The sequence below is a fragment of the Mytilus californianus genome, unplaced genomic scaffold (genome assembly GCF_021869535.1).
Source record: "Mytilus californianus isolate M0D057914Y unplaced genomic scaffold, xbMytCali1.0.p SCAF_7, whole genome shotgun sequence".
In the NCBI taxonomy this organism is placed as follows: Eukaryota; Metazoa; Mollusca; class Bivalvia; order Mytilida; family Mytilidae; genus Mytilus; species Mytilus californianus.
Window position 1 is genome coordinate 94,753,410 of NW_026262723.1, and position 22,568 is coordinate 94,775,977.

General features: G+C 31.5%; 1 protein-coding gene across 4 annotated transcripts in view; it reads right to left on the reverse strand.

Moving 5' to 3' along the window:
• The window catches only part of LOC127708636 (uncharacterized), a 62,036-nt gene that overhangs the window by 18,520 nt on the left and 20,948 nt on the right, over positions 1-22,568 (reverse strand). For 2 of the 4 annotated variants that reach the window (XR_007985334.1, XM_052213669.1), the window contains exons 7-13: positions 12,483-12,581; positions 12,188-12,301; positions 9,742-9,957; positions 8,738-9,472; positions 5,817-5,900; positions 3,474-3,593; positions 1,982-2,050 (exon numbers count right to left, since the gene is read on the reverse strand). Coding sequence is in view for 3 of the 4 variants with exons in the window: in XM_052213669.1 (XP_052069629.1) it covers positions 1,982-2,050; positions 3,474-3,593; positions 5,817-5,900; positions 8,738-9,472; positions 9,742-9,957; positions 12,188-12,301; positions 12,483-12,581 (1,437 nt within the window). In the remaining variant the exon portion in view is untranslated. The remainder of the gene's footprint in view (positions 1-1,981; positions 2,051-3,473; positions 3,594-5,816; positions 5,901-8,737; positions 9,473-9,741; positions 9,958-12,187; positions 12,302-12,482; positions 12,582-22,568) is intronic. The other 2 variants (XM_052213671.1, XM_052213670.1) reach the window with 2 other exon arrangements.

The window sequence follows — 22,568 nt, forward strand, 5'->3', positions numbered from 1 at the left end:
AAACAATTTTACTTCATGTCAGATTTGCTCTAAATGCTTTGGTTTTTGAGTTATAAGCCAAAAACTGCATTTTACCCCTATGCTTTATTTTTAGCTGTGGCGGCCATCTTGGTTGGTTGGCCGGGTCACGCCACACATTTTTTAAACTAGATACCCCAATGATGATTGTGGCCAAGTTTGGTTTAATTTGGCCCAGTTGTTTCAGAGGAGAAGATTTTTGTAAAAGATTACTAAGATTTACGAAAAATGGTTAAAAATTGACTATAAAGGGCAATTACTCCTAAAGGGGTCAACTGACCATTTCGGTTATATTGACTTATTTGTAAATCTTACTTTGCTGAACATTATTGCTGTTTACAGTTTATCTCTATCTATAATAATATTCAAGATAATAACCAAAAACAGCAAAATTTCCTTAAAATTACCAATTCAGGGGCAGCAACCCAATAACGGGTTGTCCGATTCATCTGAAAATTTCAGGGCAGATAGATCTTGACCTGATGAACAATTTTACCCCATGTCAGATTTGCCCTTAATGCTTTGGTTTTTGAGTTATAAGCTAAAAACTGCATTTTACCCCTATGTTCTATTTTTAGCCGTGGTGGCCATCTTGGTTGGTTGACCGGGTCACGCCACACATTTTTAAAACTAGATACCCCAATGATGATTGTGGCCAAGTTTGGTTAAATTTGGCCCAGTAGTTTCAGAGGAGAAGATTTTTGTAAAAGTTTACGGACGACGGACGACGGACGCAGGACGACGGACGACGGACGCAAAGTGATGAGAAAAGCTCACTTGACCTTTCAGGTCAGGTGAGCTAAAAATGGGTTTAGAGGCAAAACTGAAGATGCCCAAATATATTAATAATTATGAGTGAATCTTAATTTGAAAGTTTTTCAGATCAAATTATTACTAATGGTATAAATAATAACATTGTTCAAATGTTGTTAACATTTGTTTATAGTAACTGAGAAAATTACCACATCATGAAAACTTGATATTAATCAGTGAACAATGAGGAGGAGGTCAAGGTAAGATAAATCCTGTCAAAATGACATGTATACCTTAAACGATTCTATGCAATAAATATATTTCACCTATTACTTATATAGACTAAAAAAATTATCTAATCACTAAAACTTCACTTGACCAATGCACCATGGCAATTCCAGGTCAGATGAACCCTGTCAGATGGACATAGACATTACAATCATACTATAAACCAAATATAGTTGACCTATTACTATGTATCTGAGAAGCTGACTTAATCATGAAATATATGAGCAAGAAACCACATAATGAGATTGAGGTCAGGTGAACCATGTGTAAAGAATTAAAATACCTTGCAATGAATCAATATACCAAATATAGTCCACATATTACTCACAGGAACTGAAAAGATTATGTTATAAACTAAATATATTTTTTGATTGAGTCATTGAACCATGAAAATAAAGTCAAGGACAAAAGGCATATACCAGACAGAAACCTGATACCACAATGCATATAAATACAAGATTACAATCAGATTATTTAGCTGTTTTACCTTTTGACATGTAAAGCTTTAAACAAATAGTTTACGACTGTCCCTTAATAAGTATCAATATGTCTTGCATTCTGCTCCATCCAAATTGGTTGACAAGATAAAAGTTTTAACTTAAAGTACATGTTCATGAAGTAACATAATGAACTGACAATTATAAACAAGTAAAACTAAGAGTTGAAACAAATAACACATAGAACATAAAAATATAACTACATATAAATCCTCACATGCATAAAACACAGACTAAAATACAAAAGCAAAATAGTATTCAACACATCAATAAATGGATTTCATGTGTATGTCAAACAATTGAATAGAAGGTATATGAAACATTTCCCATTGTTACTCAGCAATGCTACACATATGAACATTTCACAATCTCAGCATCACAAACAAAGCAGATATATTTAAAGCAACAGAGCATTTCATACAAACCTGCGAAGAATCTTGATTTTGATCGTTGTACATACTACGTATTAGGGGACTTTCTAACCCAGTCTGAGGCTGTAAAAACAGTTAACCAAAGCTTAGTTACAAAGCCAAAAGCTCTAAACACCAATGGTCACATGTTACTGGAGTTGTTTATAAAGACCATCACCATGTACCTTAGTCTAGCCCATTCAAAGTTTTATCTTTTTTTGCTACAAGACAATATCCCACAAGAAATTCTGATAGTAAGATGAAAATTTTTACCAAGCAGCATGTGACCATGAATCAATAGTTAATTCAATTTCTGTAACCATATGACATGTTCAACTTTGATATGTTGTTTTCTTATTGATATTTTTCTGAAACTTATTTTCACTTCAGTTTGTTAAAATTATTACATTTATCAGTCTTGAACAGTTTATAAGATAAAGATTTGTACACTGAATATAAATACACATCAAAGAAAATAACAAACATGCAAATGGCTACAGATCAGACTGAAATAAAAAGAAATCTAAACCAAATTAGCAAATGAAGTAGCTAAAACTCATAAACATAATGAGGGTTACTCAAAAATATAAGTATGAGGTGCTGCAAGGCCTTATTAAAATTGGATGAGTAACTATTGTTACCTTAATGTGGTCAGTAAAAAACAAAGAATTTTATCAATTCAAGCATGATGATGTTATGTAAAAATCAGCCTTTCAACACCCATACAGTTATTCCTTGAATAGCCCTGAGCTTATTATAAAGCCTAATTAAGCTTTATGTCCTTTAACAGGCATAATGTAAGCTAACAATATTATCTAGCATTTCATCCAAAAAATATATAACAATTTGCCTAAATACTAATTCAAACTTTTCTCTGACAATATACATTTGTTGCCTAAATAACTCTAATGTTATCTTTTTTTCTCACAAAATATAGTTGTTATCTTTAATAATTAAAGTGCCCATAGTACAAAAGTTCAAAACTCTTTATAAAATGCAATTTCAGTAAAAACATGTGGCACCCTTATTTTGAAAAGATTGAAATAAGCAGAATGTCCTATTATTTATGTTGTTGAACACATCTTTCATCAAAAATATTTTTAGTTCACAAGTATTGGTTTTGTAAAATAAGGATTTTATGAGGTACTACTAGTATTTGTACATTTGATCAAGACATTACAATCAAACCTCTCTCTTTAAGCATAAAATAGATACATATAAATATTCCATTCTGTTAAATCTTTAATGATGGATAATTGAAAACTTAAAATATTTAAAAAGATAACTATTAATAGAAGCTTCTGAAGCATTCAATTTAGCGAAAAATTAAAGAAAGCAATCATAACAAATACATTAGATTTCAAATGAAAGCAAACAATTGCAAACAGAAGAGCTGCAGAATTTGTCATTTAGTTCTGCAGCAAAATATCTAATTATTTGTGCAAACTATCTGTCTGTGTACATCTACAGCAGAATCATGCTAAAGGGAGATAATCAACGTGTATACCTGTGTTACGTCCTTTTCCCTTACTGCAGTTTGTAATCGATTCTTTAAATCCATGTTTGTCTCATGTAATTTTACTATTTCCTCATGTGTATGATCCAACTGATCCTTGAGGGAATCAACCTGCAATCATATTACCATTATATTTTAATCATTCTGACAACAATAAATATTTTTGCACAGGGACAAATGTAGAAAATGTAAAGGGAGGTGAAATTCTGTGACATATTGGTCTATTTGCCCTCCTATCCTGTTATTTTCCAGCCTTGTTTTAATGGTTTATAAATCATAAGTTGTGTCACAATCTGTTTATCAAAAAATACTCACAAAAGTAAATTAATCTATCAAACTGTAAACAAAAGAAATGTTGTAAAGAAAGGAAAGTGTAGTAAGCACTAGAACTGTCCATTAATCTTTCCTGGTTTAATCTCAGAACACGTTTAGATACTTTATTATCCTTTATTTTTCTCCCAAAACTATGCAGAAATATGAAAATATTATAAATTATCACGAGAATACGAAATATCACTAAAGATAACACAAAAATTTCATATCATTTATCCAAATTTAACAATTGTTCTGGCAGAAACTAAAGTGCAACTGTAAAAAAAACACCAAAATTATCCTACCAATTTTCTGCTCTGAGACATAGCTGCAAAATTGAATCACCAGTCAAAATGTTGGCAGCTTCACAATCAAATCTATCTTTCTAATGCACTTTAAAACTAATCCTTATTTTATGCTATTGCTTTGTCCATAAAACAGTGATTAGGTTTATTGGGGAGCTTTAAAACAAGATAACTTTTATGACTTGATGACTACCAAGTCAAGAATCAATAATTCAAAGGCTACTTGCAATAAACTATCAATCAATGGTCAAGGCAGGATCAAATCAATTTCAATGAATCTAAACATAGCGATAGTTATATAGATTCAAGATTTTATCATATTTAATAAACTCTACCCCCTTTCAATTTCTCTTAACAATAAATCAAAAACAAGTTTTGTCTGAAGTCTAAACATCAAACAAAATTTCCCATCTTATTTTATTTGAACTGCTGCCGAAAATGAAGGAAATGTTTTTCATGGTCTTACCTGGGAAATTTACCTGACCTAATGGGACTTTTATCTCAATGTTAGCTACTTTTATCATGTCTTATAGATAATTACAGTAAATATAATCTTTTTGTCAATCAAAAATAATCTTTTCCTCAACTTTCTAGCTTGTGAGATAAATGTGTAAAAATTAACTTCCACTTGCTAAGTACAAGGTTTGCTGTTTTGGGGTGGTTAAAAATCAATCAAATCTTCAATAAATCAGAAATCTGGACTACATTTACACCTTGTTATCTGGGAAAATCAGTAAAATATTAAACGAAGTTAGGTAAAATGTAATCACTGTCCTTACATGTAACTTATATCTGACAATCACCACAGTAAAAGTGAATTGAAAGCAATTTATTTTACCCTTATTCGACTAAACATTTGTCTTAAAACATTGCTACCAAAAATACAGGTAAAGTAATCTAAACTATAACTTACATTGCATATTCAGTCTTACACCCATGGTTCAATATCATATAGGATGAAGAAATTTATTGGTAACATGTAACCAAATATTTTTCACTTTATATATCAGTTGTAAGAAATATCATTTATGGTTTCATTTCATGTAATTCAGTTAAAGAGTTTTTTAACTTGTACCCATCACAAAGCCTGCATCTTTTTACAATGTATGATTATCATGGATTTAATCTTGTTATCTACACCTAGGTCTGCATTATTTGTTTTTCGTTTGTTAGTTTTTAGCATAAATCAGGTCTCTTATGAATTTTTTTCACATTTTGTCAAGCCAGGGTCTTTCATAGCTCACTATACAGTATGGTTTTTGCTCATTGTTGAGGGCAATAAAGTGTCTAATAGTTATGTACTTCCTTCCCTTTGTTATTTGTTGGTCAGTTGTCTCCCTGGCAATCATACCACATTTTCCTTTTATAGATATATATCATAATCAATCTAATTAAGGTGAGTGCTAGTGTAGAAAATGACTGACTTTCACTAAGATTACCTTACACAACAGGTAAAATTCTAAAATCCATTTATTTTTGTAAATATTGCAAAGTGATGCCTGAACTGTAACCTCTTGTGTGTACTGATGTGATACCTGAACTGTAACCTCTTGTGTGTACTGATGTGATAGCTGAACTTTTACCTGATGTGTACTGAAGTGACACCTTAACTCCTACTAAGTTAGCAGTGACATGACTACAACTACTTAGACCACACAGCTATGCACGAAGAAAAGTAGATCCTCACAAAAAAATAAGTGTCATACAATATACCCACCTCAGTTTCTAGTAGTTCCACCAACATGCCATCACCAGAGGAAGCAGTCAGGTTATCATCCATCAGAGAATGGTAAGATGTCTCCTGTAACCAGAAAACGTAAACATTATTTACAAATTATATATCATCGTATTCTAATGATATCGACATTGTTTATTTATCAGTTTTCTTTTCAACTGCACTAAAAGCATACATGTGACACATGTCAAAATGCAAATAGCTTTGTATCTCCTCATGCATGGATATAAAGGTTGTGATTTCCATGTTAAATCTTTGTCAACAACATCCATTACATAAGTTCCAATCTATAAAATTAAAGGACATTTATAAATTTCACTCACAACATTACTTGAATAAAACATAAGAATGTTTAAATTCCATTAGTTTGACATAAACAAAGTGCTCAATCAGTCTTACAAGGTACATTAACAAAGTGTATGTAAAAATTGACTGTTAGATAAAGATACAGTACTGTTAGGTGTAAGAATATGCAACATGTGGTGAAAAATAATCAATAATCAATAACAAAATAAATGTAACAAGATAAATACAAGACAAGATACACATGTGTTGTGAAAAGAAGAACCATCAATATTAATACGAATTCATCTAATTTACAGATATTGTGTCATATCTAAATGATCAATATTATACACTTTATTATAAAATGTAGTCCAACGTCACATAAGTGAAAAAACTAGGAGATTATTTCCTAAATTAGCTTCACTGACTATTTGCTTTCAATCTATGCAAATAAAGAAAAATAATGTAAAATAAATGTTGATGGTTGTATGGTGGCTTGTAGCTGTCTACATCCATGGTCGTGTTTGCTCTTTGGTGGATATCAGTATCATTCCACATTTCCTTATGTTTATATTATTTATAAAGCATTATTTACCCAGTCTCCAAAGAAGGAGGTACACTTATGCATTTTTGAACTAAAAAATTGAAGTATTACACAATAAGGCAGTTTTCGTGTAAAGATGATTAACAAGTATGTACAAAAATTAAACCAATAGATCTATCAAATTTTATTAATATTCATGAAAATTTTATAGTCCAAAGGCTAAGCTCAGAATAAATTCAATTTATCTACACAATATGATAATAAACTGTTAACACAGAGATATGTCTCGCCTTTTTGTAATTTTGATAATGCAAATGTTGAAATAAAAATACCAATACTTGTAAGTTGTATGTAAGTTATACAAATATTCAAAGTCAACGAACCATGACTGAAGGTACAGGGCTAAACAATCTCCATGGAAATGAGATGTGCAAATGCTAATACAACTGCATACCGAATACCACTGAAATCGTTCCCTTTAAACAAACCTAAACACAAACATTAACTTGTAAACTATGTAAAAGTTTCAAAGTCAATGAACCATGATGAGGGGGCAGGGCTATATAATCTCCATGGAAATGAAAATTGCAAATGCCAATACATTTGCATACCAAATATGATTGACTTAACATAAATGGTTCATCTTAAACTGACCTAATCACAAACTAATACATGTAAACTAAGCAAAAGTTTCAAAGTCAATAGACCATGACTGAGGAGTAAAGGACAAAACATTCTCCATAGAAATGAGATGTGCTAATGCTTATACAACTACATACCAATTATCATTGACCTACCACTAACAGATCCCCTTGAACTGACCTAATCACAAACTAATACATGTAAACAAAGCAAAAGTTTCAAAGTCAATAGATCATGACTGAGGAGTAAAGGACAAAACATTCTCCATAGAAATGAGATGTGCTAATGCGTATACAACTGCATACCAATTATCATTGACCTACCACTAACAGATCCCCTTGAACTGACCTAATCACAAACTAATACATGTAAATTAAGCAAAAGTTGCAAAGTCAATAGACCATGACTGAGGGGGAATGGCCAAATTATCTCTGTGGAAATGAGATATGCCAATGTTTATACAACTGCAAACCAAATATTCTTGACCTACCACTAGTGGTTCCCCTTGAACTGACCTAATCACAAACTAATACATGTAAACTAAGCAAAAGTTTCAAAGTCAATAGACCATGACAGAGGGGGCAGGGCCAAATAATCTCCATGGAAATGAGATTTGCCAATGCTAATTATATAATACAACTGCATATCAAATATCATTGACCTACCACTAGTGGTTCACCATAAACTAGACCTAATCACAAACTAATACATTGTTGACGCTGCCGCTGCCAGAAACAGCATACCTATGTCTCGCTTTTTGACTCCTTCAAGGCGAGACAAAAATTGCATATATTGACAGATATTTTGACGAGAAAATATTGAGCACATGCAAGTTCCACAAAATATATTATATGAGAGGTGTTATTCATACAGACAAACATCATGGTAAATTATTTAGTCAACATTTGCATGTACTCTAGAATTATGGGTCCAAAAACTATTTGAAATTGACCAAAATCTCTTATATCTTCATAAAAACACCTATAGTGACTTTTCATGTTCTCTCAACTACTCTTATTGTGACATCATGGATTGTAAACCTCATGTTTTTTTTGTGTAACATGTACATGTACCTCAACTTTAAAATATAAATAAATGTAATTATCTATAAATATTTCGGATAACTGTTAACAGATATCCTTCATCAGTATGATTATGATCATCATACTGATGAAGGATATCTGTTATCCGAAATATTTATAGATAATTACATTTAATGTTTCCTTTTTTTAAAATTGGCGTTGTTTTGTACACTTTTTAGGCATTTATATAATATATTTATTGTGTACATGTATCGTTACTCATAACGATCCAGTGCCCTCGTAAGAAAGATCATTGACTAATATCTAGACGTTTTATATATATACATATATGTATATGAATATTAATTTTAGTGTCTATCCAGCATGAATAATGAAGAATAAAAACTTACAGCTTGAGATGATTCCTGATCACCTGTATCTCCATCAGAACTTGAGTATTTAGTTTCATCTTTATCAGATCCAGGTATAGCCATTCTTAGATCATCAGAACTTATTTTTTGAGCTTTTGACCTTGTCTTGTCCTTGATTCTGGCACTTGGTGATTTTGCTCGCTGTTTCCTCTCATCTTCTTCTTTCTTACTCTCACTCTTTTTAGGACGTGTTGGATCAACAGAAGTTGTTGATGTGGATACTGGAGTTGAGTTTTCACTACCTTCTACAAATCTATTTAATGGAAGACTATCAACAGCAGATTCACTAGCAGACATTCTAAGCTTTGGTTCATCACCAGCATCAGCTATATCCTTAGGTAGAGTAGATTGTTCTGGAACCTGAACATTTCCTAAGTCAAGTCCTTCCAAACTATCACTCCTTTCATTCACCTTTAACAATTGTCCTACATTCACAGCCAAATTAATATCAGAATGATGTCTCCGAGAATTTTTGAAACTTTCTTTCTTTTTAGTGTCTTGTTTACTATCACTAGAAGCTGAAGTACCAAGTCTATTGGTGATAGCAGTCTGGTCTAATTCTTCTGAACCTTGACGAGAAGAATCAGTTGAAGAAGATTTAGACTCGGATTTTACATTTGAGTTTTGTAAATCCATTACAAGGCGAACAGCTTTCATCCAGTTGTTCCTAATGCCAGAGGTCATTGCTGACAACAAATACTCTCCATTTCTTGTCTGCAACAAGAAGAAATATAAAATTTTAACCTCACTTAGGCTAAAAACAAACACAGTCACATGATTAAGTATGTGAGACATCCAATTTGTAGAAATATGACTATAAAAAAATTTGGTATTTGAAAATCATCCTTCAAATTGAATATTTAGTGTCTTTCTTCATGTTTTACTAAAAACCCGATGAAAGAGTCAATGCACAATAAAGATCAAATCAATCCTAGCTCCATTACAAAAATTAAGATCAAAATGATTACTTATTTAAGACTTACCTTTATACGAAAGCCATAATTCCTACCAATACTGACTTCAACAATATCGTAACATGTAGATAAATCTATTCGACCATCTAATGAATTTGTTTCCTCTGCTTTGGCATCTTTATAATAACGTAAAGAATTTCCAGTCAAGACAAACCAATGCTTCTTCCAATCCTTTTCTGATGTACCTTGTTTGATCAACCAGCCCTTCTTCATGTACATAAGATCCTAAAATCAAAGTTTATTTTATTCAACATTTTAACAAAATCCCTACCTTGACTTAACTAGTACACATGGTTCAGTGACATTTAAACTTGCTTTAAGCATCTGTTCAGATTTTATTTCGGCTGATTTGTTTAACACAGAAAACTCTTATACAAATAAGTATCAATGGCAATTCAAAACAAAAGTAACAACCTTACACAGGCATGCTTAAAATCAACCGCGTTGTAAGATTAAGCATACCTTTTTCAACATTGTTTAAATAACAATCTATTCTGTTGATAAATTTCAATTTAACCTTCTATTCTCTGATGAACTTATTGTTTACTTCTGATTAAAATCAAAGTAGTAGTTTATTATGTTCAAGATAAACCTCTAACCTTGAATAATTAAATACCATTCAATTAGATTTAAGAAAACATGCAAATATTGTATTCTAAATTAATCAACCCTTCTTTTCCTTTATTTTCAATAAACAGCATTAAATTAATTGGAATTATACACAAAATGTGTGCTAATTTGTTACTGGCCAGGTTGGTTCTAACTGTTCATTCTTGGTTACAGCATACATCAGTCTGGGTTTTTTTTATTTCCCCATTTTACTTTTTTAACCTTTAATTGCAGCAACATTTCAACTTCTATATCTCCTGTTTCCTGATTTGATAAAAACATGAATACATGCCTATTAAAGCAGGTAAGCTTTCTTCTGTTTCCTTATTTGACAAAAACATGAATACATGCCCATTAAGGCCGATAAGCTTTCTACTGTTTCCTGATTTGACAAAACCATGAGTAAATGCTAATTGAGGCAGCTAAGCATTTATAACTGTAAACACAACCCATTATTTTATACCTGCTCAAAATATGCTGTACTGTCTAGCTCACTCTCACCACACACACAAAAATTTCTACTTAAAAGATGAAAATTTTCTCAGCACAAGAATAATAAGTATATTAATAAAAACAAGAAATCAAGCAAAGCATTGCAATAATGAAAGAAATCTTCTTTTATCCAATATTGGCAATAACAATGATAAAACTTTACTTTTTACTAGAAAACATCGCAAAACCGTTGATTGGTAGTCTGTTAAGTAACCAAAATCTGAATTCGATGAAGGTGTTGAGACCTTTCTTTGGGTGCAGTTCAACAAAAAGTAACACCATTGTTGCTACTTTTATAATATTCAAGAACTAATCTTAGACAAAAATATGAAACCAATTCTAGTAGATGACTGAAAAACAGAGAGTTTAATGCATACCAATAGCTAGTTCTACACCTATCAAAAAGAATCTCACTGCTTTATCTTTAGATGCTTCTCAACATGTTTAATTGTTACCTGACTATAAGGTAGCAAAGCATCTAATAAACTGTTGACACAGAGATATGTCTTGCCTGTCAGCATAAAATTCAGAAAAAGACAATCTGATGGCCTCGAAATGGTTGATAAACTGAGATTTACAGACAGCAATGTAACTTTATAGAAAATATTGTCTATTGTAAGTAGTTTCTATCAAACTAACTTTATCAGAAAACTTAACATTGAAAATTGTTATTTGATTGAAAGTCACTGGACCATGACCTAGGGCCAGGGCCTTGAAATAGTCATCAAACTGATATGTACTGATAGTAATGCAACTTTATAGAAAATATTATTGATCTATCGCAAGTAGTTCATATCAAACTAACTTAAGCAGAAAACTTATCATTGAAAATTGGTAATTAATTCAAAGTCACTGGACCACAGCCTAGAGGGCAGGGCCTCCAAAAAGGGCGTCAAACTGTTATGTACGGATAGCAATGCAACTTCATACAAAATATCACTGATCTATCGCCAGTAATTCCTATCAATTCAACTTCAGCAGAAAACTAAACATTGAAAATTGCTAATCAATTCCAAGTCACTGGACCATGGCCTAGGGCCGGGGCTCAAAATTGTCGTCAAACTGATATGTACTGATAGTAATGCATCTTCATACAAAATATCAATGATCTATCACAAGTAGTTCCTATCAAACTAACTTAAAAAGAAAACTTAACAATTGCTGATGCCGCCACAGCCGGAAAAACAATCCATATGTCTCGCTTTCCGCGACGAAAGGCAAGACAAAAACTGAACTATGAAAACAGGCCACCTTCAAAGTGTGTGCTGAGAATTCTACTCAAGTTTCTATACTGCTCTGCTATGCACAGGCAACCTCAAAGCTAATTAAGCTTGCAAACACTTGCTTTGCTTACCTTTTGTTTGCTTGCATTACAATATCTAACTTTGTACATAAGCAGACCACAGGCCAGTTCCAACATTTCCATTTGCTCCCTATTATGACCTGGTTTCTCTCTTTGACAGGTTACCTGTATGATTGAGGATGTATTGGTGTTTACCCAATATATTAAAACTCAGAACCCAAGTTTGAAATTTTTTTTTACATTTGAAGAACTTTACTGGTGTGATTGACTGATGTTCATTAAGACCCTCATGTTTCCTATTTTCTCCTTGTCTTCACCCTTCCCCAATATTATTCATAAAACTTACCTCATATCTGGTCCCTACACTAGCCTGTGCACCTGCAGGATGCAAAGCTGAAGCTGACTGTGATCTTCCTGCAGCCTGTAACTCGCTAGATTTAGCCATCTGCAATGAAAGATATTATCATTTATTAAAATGATATTAACCAATATTGTAATGCTAGTCTGCTGTATAATTATCTAAGCAAACTAAACATGGACTTCCAATTATTCTCATACCTCAAATCAATACCTTTTCCCAAATCTCTGGAGACAAATTGTCTCCCAGAACTGATATCAATAATTAGAAAATTTTTATTGCCTTTCATAACATGCAAAATATGCATAAAATGCATCAGAAATTAATATGTGTTATCAGCTCTGGTATAATTGTAATTTTACGAAATAATATTAATCAAGTAATAAATTTTAAGTCTGGATAAAAAAGTTTATGCACACCAACTTCAAGTCGTGTCGTGTGGAGATAAATGCTGCATCAGGGATTAACATTTGTACGATATTTCTTTCTTCCTAGATTGTATAATATCACATTTTTAACCTTTCTGAAGGTTTGTGAAAGTAAAGATAAGTAATCTACAATTACAAACTTTGTCTCATTCTAATAATAAATTACAGCCTCTTCAAATCAAAAAGAGTAATTAAATCTGTTATTGAAGTAGAATTTAATTTCACAGAGAAATAGCATGAAATATTCATATAATTGGTTATAGTGACTATACATTTTATGAACCTTGCATCTGAAAATAAAGTCACATGACTGTAAGACAAACTATAGGATAAACTCAGAAGTAAAATTTCTCTAAAGTCAGTAAAGCATGAAATGTAGGTTAGGTAACTAACTTTTCATTGAAGCCATCAGACTAAGGAGTGAAACATTATACCAAGTTATGTCCCTTAGTTTCCTAAACCTTAAATTGGCGTTAAGCAAAATTAATGAAGCAACAAATAGAGGTCAGAATGACCTTTTCTTTGATGACCTTAATCTATTTTTATGATTGTAAGTTGTTTGATATTAAGTGCTTTCAAGTTAACTTTAACATAAAACTATTAAGGTGGATAGGGGGTCTTAATTAAAATCCATATAATTTTTTAATAATTTGTCAAATTGTAGTTTTTATCATGCTTTTTTCCAAAATATAATAAAAAGTATGGGTCAAGGGACTTTTTTCACACTACAGGTTGTGCAAAATTGTCAGATTTTGTATAGATTATTCATGGAAAATCCAATTTTGTGTGATAAAAAGAAAACTACACCATAGAATTTAAGATAAGATGTGAGAAGAAAGCTCTTATAACATGCTTTCAGATGAGAAAAAGAAAAAATGGGGTCACCTTACGTGTTTTCTTGCTACATATAAAAATAGGTAAATTCACAACAATTTCTATTATAACAAGAGTGCACACGCTGAAATGTCTCGCCTTCTTTACTAATCATTGATATTAAGTTGATAGTCCTAAATATAAAGCTTTATTACAACTGTCACATAAACTTAACATTAACCAAGTAAAATAAACATTGACCAATGAACCAAGAAAATGAGGTCAAGGTCAGATGAACCATGCTAGGCAGGCATGTACAGCTAACAATTCTTCCATACAACAAATATAGTTGACCTATTGCTTATAGTTTAAGAAAAACAGACCAAAACACAAAAACTTAACACTGAGCAATGAACCTTGAAAATGAGGTCAAGGTCAAATAAAACCTGCGTGACTGACAAATAGATCATAAAATATTTCCATACACCAAATATAGTTGAACTATTGCATATAGTATTAGAAAAAAAGACCAAAACTCAAAAACTTCACTTTGACCACTGAACCATGAAAATGAGGTTAGGGTCAGATGACACCTGCCCACTAGACATGTACACCTTACAATCATTCCATACACCAAATATAGTAGACCTATTGCATACAGTATAAGAAAAACAGACCAAAACACAAAAACTTAACTATAACCACTGAACCATGAAAATGAGGTCAAGGTCAGATGACACCTGCCAGTTGGACATGTACACCTTACAGTCCTTCCATACACCGAATATACTAGACCTATTGCTTATAGTATCTGAGATATGGACTTGACCACCAAAACTTAACCTTGTTCACTGATCCATGAAATGAGGTCGAGGTCAAGTGAAAACTGTCTGACGGGCATGAGGACCTTGCAAGGTACGCACATACCAAATATAGTTATCCTATTACTTATAATAAGAGAGAATTTAACATTACAAAAAATCTTAACTTTTTTTGCAAGTAGTCACTGAACCATGAAAATGAGGTCAAGGACATTGGACATGTGACTGACGGAAACTTCGTAACATGAAGCATCCATATACAAAGTATGAAGCATCCAGACCTTCCACCTTCTAAAATATAAAGCTTTTAAGAAGTTAGCTAAAGCCGCCGCCGGATCACTATCCCTATGTCGAGCTTTCTGCGACAAAAGTCGCAAGCTCGACAAAAATTACTTTATCTGAGTTATCTCCCCTACTATCTGAGTTATCTCCCCCTATGTGGCAAAATTGAAAAAAAATGAATCAAACAAAAATATTGTGTTTTTTTTAGAAAATACAGCCGTAAATATGATAAAACACATTATTTTCTATATTAACATGAAAGGTCTTGCACATGGATTACATACTACTCTCAAAATTTGCACATTTCATTAAAGATCTAGACCAATTGTCATCTGCTACTTCAAAATCCAAGATGGAGGAAGACACCCCAGCCACCTCAACACTGCTTTGCGGCAATTAGATATAGAGCATATGATATGTCTATTTTTTCTAAAATGACCTGGACTAGACTACAAACACCTGAGTTATAATGACAAATGCTCAACTATCAAATTATTAATTATTACAGACTAATCATTGAGACCAGAAAAGTAAATTTTCAAAATCAATAGGAAGCTTGTGTTCATGGAATTATGTAATTTCTCATAAAGATCTATTCATACAAACATTAGCTTATCAATAATCATAATACACTCATCAAATTGCAGTTTACATAACAAGAAACAACATGGAAAATTGTTGAAATCAAAGTAGAGATTGTTTACCTGAATATGGAATAAAAACAATGTTAAAATTTCTTAAAGATCCTTTCTAGCAAACCTGTTAATATCTGTTAGAGATATTGTCTACATGCAAATGTACCTTGAGTAAAAATCTGCAATAAGAACAAACCTGATTAACCGAGAGAAGTCCTAACTTAGATGCATGAATAATTAAACTGAATATTAGGTATTGATGCTAAGCCTTTAATATAATAACTATTGTCTCTGTCAGACGCAAAACAAAAATGGCTGCATTACATTAGCAAACAATTAGTCTCATACCTCATGTCAACGAAGAAATATATTTACTAAATCCAGCAACATACAAATATCTGTCATGTGTGTACTCTTCATTAAAAACATGTAATGAAATAGGCTTACTTGAAACAAATCCCAGGTTTAACATACATTTTAAATGTATCCTTTCTACACTAAAAACAATGTTGTCCTTTCAATAAAATCCAAAATTCCAATCATTTTGTTCATTTAAAACACTACAATCCTTATATGATACCATTAAATATAAGATACCTGTCAGAATTTGTAATTTATGTAAATAATACAACAATCAGGTCACAAACATAATCACACAGGTGTGTAATACCATCCAATCTATCAATTCCACAAAACTTCCACAACATCCATCTTCTGGTTAGAAAAAAAGTGATGATCTAAACTTTCTTACAAAACAATGGTCGTGTACTTACTTTAATGTTATATTACATAACTTTTAATTAAACGGCTATGATTCCGATCTAAAGAAAAATCTTTCTGTAATTGTTAGCAATTGTACTTCATTTTGACTCTATTTGATGCACCACTAAATTCAAGATGAAAGAGTTAAAGAAGTTAATAATGAAACTTATTTGATTGATAAATATGTTAAAATTGTGGGTATCTGTTATTTTTATTTGCCTAATTTGATGTAATTGTACACCAAATCATACAGTCAATACGTCATTTAAGTCATAATGTCTTCTACCCGGTTAAGTGCCTGGGGGACTGGGGATGACACATTCCATCACCTTGACAGAAAACTTGTCAATAGTTATAATTAGTTTAAACTTTATTATTTTACTAGTATTCTTTTTTATTCTTCATTATATATCTATTACACACATACACCAATACAATTCATGTGACACAATAAAATGTCTTTTAACTAACGTCAATACAAGAGCTAATTGTGAAAAGTAGAAATTTTGATGGATACTTTGCGATGTACAAAAATTCTTTCCAACATTTCTTTCATTATATACTATAAAAGTTGACAGCTCTCAAATGGTTACTTAGGTATGAGAGAAGTGACAACAACAAGGATAATTTTTGCTTTCTTTATAATCTTGATCAAGTTCGGACCAAAGTAAATTTTATTAATTTTCTTATTCCTACAGGGAAACCTTGTTTTATCAACTCAAAAAGGTTTGCGTCTTGTTCTTTTTGTTGTCAAATCAATTGTACAATCAATTGACAAATCAGGTGAACCTCATCCAACAATTGGTCTATTAGTTTTATGCTATCATGTTGGTTTGTGGTTAGGGATATCATCGGTTGAATCACTACCCAGGTTAAACCACAAACCATTGGTATTTGTGGTATTTTTGTTAAGTATTGGGCATTTACAAGTAAGAGCAATGAGTTGTCAAGTGGTGTCAGAGTAATACTCTATGGTGGGGTGATTTATGTCTTCCTACTGACTTTGCATATCATGGTTCAAAGTGAATGGTTAAGTACAAAGCAGGATTTCATATTCACAGAACAAAGACAAAGACTGCCATAAAAGGAAGTAAAAATTGAAAACAACACGTTATAAAATTCATGCGTCCGAAGTGTTTTTAAAACATCTCTCTATCAACATCAACGTTACAGTAGGCAAATCATGTCATTTGAAAAGATTTTCCCAAACAGCTTTTGTGTGAAGTGATCAGTCTAGATTCTCATCATTGACAATGATCTTAAATTACTTTCCTTATTGACTTCAAACATGACTTTACTATTTTATTTATTACAGTTTATATGACCAATTATACATGGTAGAATTTATGTAGCAAGTCTTTAAAATAAAGGTTTTCCTTCAAGTATCATGAAAATGATTTCAGGGTCAGCTAAACCCTGCCATACATACATATACAACTAACAATCATTCCATACCCAAACTATAGTGTGCCCATTACTTTGTAGCATCTGAGAAACATACCTTACCACAAAAACTTTACATTGTCCAATTAACCATGAAAATGAGGTCAAGGTAAGGTGAACTCTGCCAGACAGACATATACACCTTACAATTATTACATACATGATATGTAGTTGACCTATTACTTACAGTATCTGAGAAAGAGAAAACTTAACATCGACCAATGAACCATGAAAATGAATGATGAAACCAAGGTCTGATGAACCCTGCCAGAAAATTTACAAGGTATGAAAATATACATTATTTTTAAACAGTCGTTAAACCATGAAAATGAGGCCAAGGACAATGGACATATGACAGATGGAGAATTCAGAACATAAGGCAACTTAATACAAGGTATGAAGTTTCAAGGTCTTTTAACAGTTAGTTTACGCCGTCGCCACTGCTGTCTTAACATCCCTATGTCTCGCATTCTGTAACTAAAGTGAGATAAATAAAATTCAATAACTCTATCAGGGTGCGGGATTTTCTCGCTGTGTTGAACCCATTGGTGGCCTTCGGCTGTTTTCTGCTCTTTGGTCGGGTTGTTGTCTCTTTGACATATTCCCCATTTCCATTCTCAATTTTATTTGTTTCTGTTTCATTATACTTCAAGTGTAATCAATTCTTTTTTTATATTATAGAACAAAGAGATTCAATATTTTCTCATATTTATAAAGAAGCTTTCTAATCTCTTTTATCTGAATTTCTGCATCTTAAGGCATTACCAAACAATACTTTGGATGAACATACTTATCAGTTACTGTTTTAGCTGAAACAGAAGTTTTGGGGTTTTCAGACAAATTACAGAAATATGTTACAGATTTAAGTATTGTTCATTAGTATGCAGGATCCAGTTCAGAAAAAGGTCAATGTTGAATTGTAAACAGTCGGTGTGAGCCAAGGCTCCGTGTTGAAGACCGTACTGTGACCTATAATGGTTTACTTTTATAAATTTTGACTTGGATGGAGAGTTGTCTCATTGGCACTCATACCACATCTTCTTATATCTATATATGTGTAGCAGGTCTAAACATTTTGATGAAAAGTATAAAAATGTCCCTCTCACCTGACATAATAGACGATTTTTCCAGATGTACAAGTCAACATATAGATCAAGATGATTTATAAGATATAAATAATCTGTATCTTCCATTGTGCAACTCAGATAATCATTTCCGTATAATAGTGGATCATAAAAGTTTTATGATGTGCTAGTCTTCATAAATGTATTATAAATTTGCATAATCCTTCATTTTATCATCTCAATAAAATTTAAATCACATGCTTCAAGATAAATCTGATCAGAAAATGTTTGATTTACTTGACAATTAAAAGTTTTGTTCTTGAGGATATAATCGATGTACTTGTATTTCAAGTATCAATTTGAACTTTGCAAAAAAAGAAGTCCAAGGCAGCAAAATTTATCCCATGTCAAAATATTTTGGTGAATTTCAGTATCTTGTGTCAACTTCAAACAAGAGTTAATCCCAAAACTATTGATAAATTAGAATTACTACACCATTCTAAATCAAAACTAAATAAACATCAATTCTTTAGCAGCTGTAAAGGATTATCCTGGATTTGTTAAAACAATTATTTGATTTTTCACAAACTTAACAAATTTTATTTATTCAAAGCTGATACTCAAAGTTTTGATGTTATTGACATTGGTCAGCTAAGCCTTGATTCATCTGAAGTCTACACTATAGCTATCTTTAAATATGGAAAGAGCTGATAAATATTCTGCTAGTTCCAAACAAAACATTGAATAGGTGTCAGATACAGGTACATGTATGAACCAAACTATTTCTGTGTAATGTCAACAGGATAAAACTAAATTCATTTTAAAATTCTAATAAAAATTCTATTAAAACTGGCTTATAATTAATGAGCGTAATTTTTCCCAAAATAAGGTAATACTCATAAAGGTAAAGTATCCTGTCATGTGACAGTAACATAAGGATACAGATTTTAAAGATGAATATTAATGTACCTGTTATCTTGTCTTTTATTACTATCTGAAGATTTATGGCGGACAATACCCATTTTGTTGGGTAGTTCTTGTCAACTAACTCTGAATCAATTTAAAATTGACAAAGTGAGTTTAATTAAGAATATGATATTTGATCAAAGAACAAGGTTTATCAGTTGTTTACTTACATCTACAATGTATCTATTTTCAAGTACAGTAACTGGGCAAACTTGGATTAAGAATGAAACTTTTTCTTCGAACACGTGTCATTTTGCACTAAGAACTAAAACTCTAGAGGGAATACAATTACGTGCACACGTTATTTGATACATTGGTGAATGATGTTAAACAAAAAATAAGAGCTCCTGATATTTCATAAGTGCAAAGGGCATTTGCTCTTTTTAAAGATGCATACTTGATCTTTTTTTATGAAATGATGAACACAATCTTTGACATATTTTTAACAGTTTCACACACAATGATTTGCAGTATTAATAAGAACATGTGAAACTAGACAGCAAACATGAGTACAGAAACCGGAAATTCATTTCACACCTTAACATATTTAAACCTGTTTGATAGATTTTCAGCTCATAGTATAGGTGGTGCTGTGAAATAGTATGATCTCTGTTCTAGCTACATTGTATGTAAAACAGCATTACTTATTTTTTTTAAATCAATTTAAAAAATAATTAGTTTTGTTCCAATATCAAGTTCTTATTACTAGTTCATTATTTTTACTCTGTGCAATGACATTACAAAATTCATACACAACAATCTGTTATATACATATACATATACATATTAAGTTGAAATATCATACATCTTTATCTTCACAATCGAGGCCTGAACAATAAAATAACAAGCTTGCATAATTTCTGTTGAAAATAATCTGGAATACAGAAATGTCCCCTATGTTGATCATGCTTTTTTAGGCACTTTATTTATGATGTCATTATCTATGTAAACCTTTTTTATCATGATTAAGTTTTATTTAATTAAAAATTCAATAATTTCTACAGGAAAATGGAAAAATGTATACAGGTCGGCATGTTTTTTAATCTTGTTAACCAAAATTACATTATTTATTAGGTAAGGTTTCCTTGAATACTCATTTTCCTTTTTGTTTCCTATCTTAAAATTGTATTTTGAATAAGTGTTAAAGAATAAAAAAGTTGAGACAGAAAAGGTAAATTTTTATTTATTACTTGCGTTGGCATACTTTTTAGCACTCGGATATACCAATTTGTGGGAAACAGTATGCTCATTTATTTTGTATTCAGATAGAAAATTGAGGGAAACCTTATGGTTCTTAAGATGTACGAAAAATCTTGAAAAAAAACAAAACTGGAACATGTTACTGTGCATATGTGAAAGACAGAAAACTTACTTTGAAAGATTTTAGATAGACTAGTGCATATACATTGATTTTTCTCTTGTTATGTGGACTTTGATCGTCCTCAATAAATCAGTCAATTGGAAATTAATGCATGCAATCAACTTATAACATGTTTGCTACTAGCATTCTCAAATTTTCCTTGATTTCAACTTTGTAACCCCTCAGGCTTATAGCAGGGTAATGGACAAAAAAAAATCTGCACAACCCCCTATTTTTCAATATATTTTTATTAAAATCAAAATCACTTCTGATATTTAAATTTTTGGTTATTTCTATTACATTTTTCTTATGAGTTTCTTATGAATAAGATTGCTACCTAAGCTAAATGCATAATTAAACAGTCAAAGTCCCGTAACTCCCAAACCAGGGTTTTTCTCATTGTTGAAGGCCGTACGGTTGCCTATAATTGCTTACATCCACTCCATTTGAACTTTGGTGGATAGTTGTCTCATTGGCAATCATACCACATCTCCTTATTTTTATTATTTTTACCAAGTACGAAAGCTTTCTGTCTTACGGTCTCTTGAGTATTGTTGTTATTTGGATGGACTAATGGGCAGAGGGACAAAGAATATTATCATGTACTGGCTGGCATCCAAAAAGTTCTCACCAGAAAAACTGCAAATGTCAAATTATTGTTGCCAGTTTTAAAATTTTAGCAGCAAGTAACATGTATCATTTCAGACAGGCATCACATTTCATTGTTTCTTCATATTAAGTCAAATCATGAATATGAGATCAAATATGAATCAAACTTCTTAAATGAGGGTTTCCTTGCTCATTATGATCAGTAACTATTTGAAAAGCCTTCAAAAACTTCAATAGCAAGCATAACAGTTAACATTGACACTTCTAACATTGAAAAAATTGTAAAACTATTAATTTTGAATTTAAAAGTAATTATAAGTTCAGGCAGATTTGTTCTATTTTCAAATAATTTAATTTTGGATGTAACACATCTTCTGATTGGCTGAAAGTTTTTTGTCTGTCAGATCATAGACATAATTTTGTCTTGTGACCGTGACGTCAACGTTTTTTCCTTATTTACTCCTTAAAAATGATATTAGAAATAAATTATAAGGAATGACTGTAATATTTTTTCTGTCTATTCGAAATAACCTCAAAAATGTGGTGCACACTTTTAAATAACCCGCTATGCTGGTTATTCAGTGTGCACCACATTTTTGATGTTATTTCTTCATAGACAGAAAAAATATTACAGTCATTCCTTAAATAGTAGAATATAAAATTATTACTTCCTTTTAAGTTTATAGTGATTATTTTCAATTTTCCCTATAGGGTCATAGAGTCAATTGTTTCAATGAACAACAGGTGCATGTTTTATTTGTTTACTCAGCTATTCGGGTACATTAGTGATATTTAAATTGTTTATAAAAGAAAAAGGAAGTCATAAATAACAGTAAATGAACTTGTAAAAGTGACTTTCAGCATGTGCTAGCTGACACCTAAACTTTCCTG